The 3,623-nt window shown below is 50.0% G+C and overlaps 1 protein-coding gene across 1 annotated transcript; it reads left to right on the top strand.

The window, feature by feature from the left end:
* Positions 1-1,861: 1,861 nt before the first annotated feature.
* Positions 1,862-2,797, top strand: LOC118158864 (olfactory receptor 14A16-like). Its single transcript, XM_035313551.1, has one exon. The coding sequence runs from the start codon at positions 1,862-1,864 to the stop codon at positions 2,795-2,797; it is 936 nt and encodes a 311-aa protein (XP_035169442.1).
* The last annotated feature ends 826 nt before the right edge of the window (positions 2,798-3,623 follow it).

Here is a 3,623-nt window from a genome sequence, read left to right as displayed (position 1 = left end):
AGGAATAACGTCACCCTCCTGGTTTCATCAGGGATTGTGTGAGGTGCCGTAAACACAGTGTCCTGGTCTTGGCTCCGATAGAGTTAATTTCCTTCCCAGTAACTGTTGTGGTGCTGTGCTTTGGATTTGGGATGAGATGAAAGCTATGATGAAAGCTCACACTGCTGAGCAGTGCTTACACTGAGTCAAGGACTTTTCAGCTTCTGCTGCTGTCCTGCCAGCGAGGTGGCCGGGGCTGCTAAAGAAGATTTTTTTTGCTGTTGTTTTGTTTTGTTTTGTTTCGATTTGCTTGTTTTTGATTCTTTTTCCCATCCCACTGTGGGGAATTGAGGGAACTGCTGCATGGTGCTGACCTGCCTGCAGGGCTAAACCACCACAGGTGGCGATGTCCCTGGGCTGGTCCCTGACCCTAGAGCTGTCTGCAGGGTCAAGCTGAGCACACAGCACAGGGTGCAGGGCATGGGGTCTGTGAGCCATGGCAGCGCACAGACATGGGGACAGAGAAGCAGCTCCCAACAGGGACAGCTTGAGACAGCAGAGACAAGGGTAGGCACTAAGGAAATATTTAATCGGAATCCTGTGTCAGGGCAATATGGGCACCTTCTGCCATGTCATGCAGTGCAGATCCCTTCCCCTGAGCAACCCCACCCACCTCTCCTCCCCAGTCCAGCTAGGAAAGGGGAAGCCTTGACTGGGTGCCCAGCTTTCCCTTTCCTTGCCTCTCTCCCCTACACCATCATTGCATTTCTTCCTGTTTCTCCACCTGTCTGTGGTGCTCTTGGCATTGTTGTCTGACCTTCTGGGGATGGCAGTTTCAGCTGCAGAGGCAGGCACTAACCTCACAGCTCCCACCCCATGGATGTGTCCAGGGGGCTGCGGTGTCCCAGCATTCCTCTAACCTGTGGGACTTTGGCAATGCAGATAGTGGGGATGGGAAAACATCTGACTCTCCCTTCACCAGATATGCCCTCATTAAGACACTTGATTAAGTCCTTGAGATGTCCTTCCATGCTGTGAGCTCCCGCCAGTCTGCAATCCCTCCCATAGCAGCTCTGCTTTACCTGATGGAGAAGTGCAGAAATGCTACAGGCAGGAAAATGCTGTTGGCAACTCCTTGGCTAGCAGTGGGGTGCCAACATATTGTTCAGGTACCTGGAGGCAGGATGAGGCACCCAGTCATCTGCAGTGGATGCCTGTGCTCTCAGAGGTCTTTGGTTTCTTCTCAGGGGGACACAGGACTGTAATCCCCCTCCATATCAAGAAGGAGCAAGCATGGGACAGATTGGAACAACACCAATGGACACAACTTGCCTCACCCTGCACTGAGCCACTGCAAATCCTTTGCATCTCAGGACTCACAGGCATTGAGCAAGAGTGCCTCAGAGATGATCAGGATTTCTGCCTTCAAAGCAAACTCCCCAGGGGAGATGATGGAGGGTGAGGGGGGGTAAAAGTGAGGGCGGGGTTTGGGAAGGGCTGTCCAAAATACAAATTCAGGTCTAAAACTCCTTTCTGCAGCCGACTGTCTTAGAATTGGGTGCCGAGGGATGTCACCTGGGAGATCCTGAATGTGAGGTCTGGACCCTGCAACCCCCCTTTTCCTAGATACGGCAGAATTAGAGCACAACCAACACTTTGAGAGTCTATGGACAGAGGCCCTACTTATATTGGCATACTCAGGCAGCAGAAAGCATAACTCCAGGCAGGGAACTGCAGCAAGGTCTTGACAAGAAATACAAAGGATGGGCAAGATATTGGGGACTATCTATGAGAAATGGCTTTGGTTTTGTGCAGAGAAATCTGTCCTAACTTTTCCTTGTCTTTTCCTCTTGGGACAGTTGTCAGGGCCCACAGGCAGAAAATGTCCAACAGCAGTTTCCCCAATGAGTTCCTCCTCCTGGCATTCGCAGACACACACGAGCAGCAACTTTTGCACTTCGGGCTCTTCCTGGGCATCTACCTGGCTGCCCTCCTGGGCAATGGTTTCATCATCACGGCCATAGCCTGTGACCACCACCTTCACACCCCCATGTACTTCTTCCTCCTCAACCTCTCCCTCTTTGACTTGGGCTCCATTTCCACCACTCTCCCCAAAGCAATTGCCAACTCCTTGTGGGAAACCAGGACCATCTCCTATTTGGGATGTGCAGCCCAGGTCTTTCTGCTAGTTTTTTTGATTTCAGGAGAGTATTTTCTTCTCACCGTCATGGCCTATGACCGCTATGTTGCCATCCACAAACCACTGCACTACAGGGCACTCATAGGTGGTAGAACTTGTGTCAAAATGGCAGCAGCTGCCTGGGGCAGTGGCTTTCTCAATGCCATGGTACACACTGCCAATATATTTTCACTCGCACTCTGTCATGGCAATTCTGTGGACCAGTTCTTCTGTGAAATTCCCCAGATCCTCAAGCTTTTCTGCACAGATGCCTACCTCAGAGAGGCTAGGCTTATTGTGGTTACAGCATGCTTACTCTTTGCGTGCTTTGTTTTTCTTGTACTGTCCTATGTGCAGATCTTCAGGGCTGTGCTAAGGATGCCCTCGGAACAGGGACGGCACAAAGCCTTTTCCACATGCCTTCCTCACCTGGCCGTGGTCTCCCTGTTTCTCAGCACTGTCATGTTTGCATACCTGAAGCCCCCCTCCATCTCTTTCCCATCCTTGGATCTGGTGATGACAGTTCTGTACTCCGTGGTATCTCCAGCAGTGAACCCCCTCATTTACAGCATGAGGAACCAGGAGCTCAAAGGGGCACTGAAGAAACTGATCCTACTGGTGGTAGTTATGAAGAAATAAAGTGCATGTCTCTCTCCACAAATGATCTCTGATTGATCTCAGACAAATGTTGTGCTTTGGGGCATTCTGTCATTGGTAACCATGGTTGTACACAAGTGCTTGCATTCATTCCACTTCAGCAGGTACAGCCAGACTGACTCAGAGACCTTTTGTAAATGTGCCTGTTTTCACATGGAAGGTGGCCTCCTGTGTTTCTTCTCTTCATTATAAAAGGATGTCTTCAGTGCAGAGGTCTAGGGTCAACACCAAGCTTTTTCTCTGTCTCCCACACTTGTCCATAGATGGCCTGTTTGTCAGTAGCTCATTCTTTCCTCCCTGAAAGGTACCCTCCAGCTGGTTCTCATCATCAGATCAGGTGCTGGCAGTTCTGTACTCCATGATGTCTCTGACACTGAACTCCCACATCTAATGTCTGAGGAACCATGAGTTCCAGGAGAGGAGGGAGCACTGAGAAATTTACCACAAGGAACCTGGCACCATCAGCAAGAACCTGCTTCCCTTCTCTGCATGGTTAGCAGAGTTCGTCTTTTCCTGTTGATATTGGTACCAATTGATTATTCCTATTGGTACCAATTGATTATTCCTTCCTTTGCAAGATCTGGCCTCCCTACTACCATCTCTAGAACAAAAGGAGCATCCTGATTGTACTGCCCATGTTTCCTGGGGCAGTGAAGAAATCAGGCAAGGGAGGCACGAGACCGCCATGGCTGAGTCAGGACCTCTTAATAAAACTAAAGCACAGAAATGAAAGGCAAAGACAGTGGACGCAGGGAAACACAACCTGGGAAGATTATAGGGGTGTTTTGAGGGCTTTAAACTAGGTAAG

The sequence above is a fragment of the Oxyura jamaicensis genome, unplaced genomic scaffold (genome assembly GCF_011077185.1).
Source record: "Oxyura jamaicensis isolate SHBP4307 breed ruddy duck unplaced genomic scaffold, BPBGC_Ojam_1.0 oxyUn_random_OJ54941, whole genome shotgun sequence".
Lineage (NCBI taxonomy): Eukaryota > Metazoa > Chordata > Aves > Anseriformes > Anatidae > Oxyura > Oxyura jamaicensis.
Note: the sequence above shows the minus strand (reverse complement) of the source record. Positions and strands in the feature narration are given on the sequence as shown.

Coding starts and splice junctions, on each gene's coding strand:
- LOC118158864 (XM_035313551.1), top strand. CDS start 1,862: ATGTCCAACAGCAGTTTCCCCAATGAGTTCCTCCTCCTGGCATTCGCA.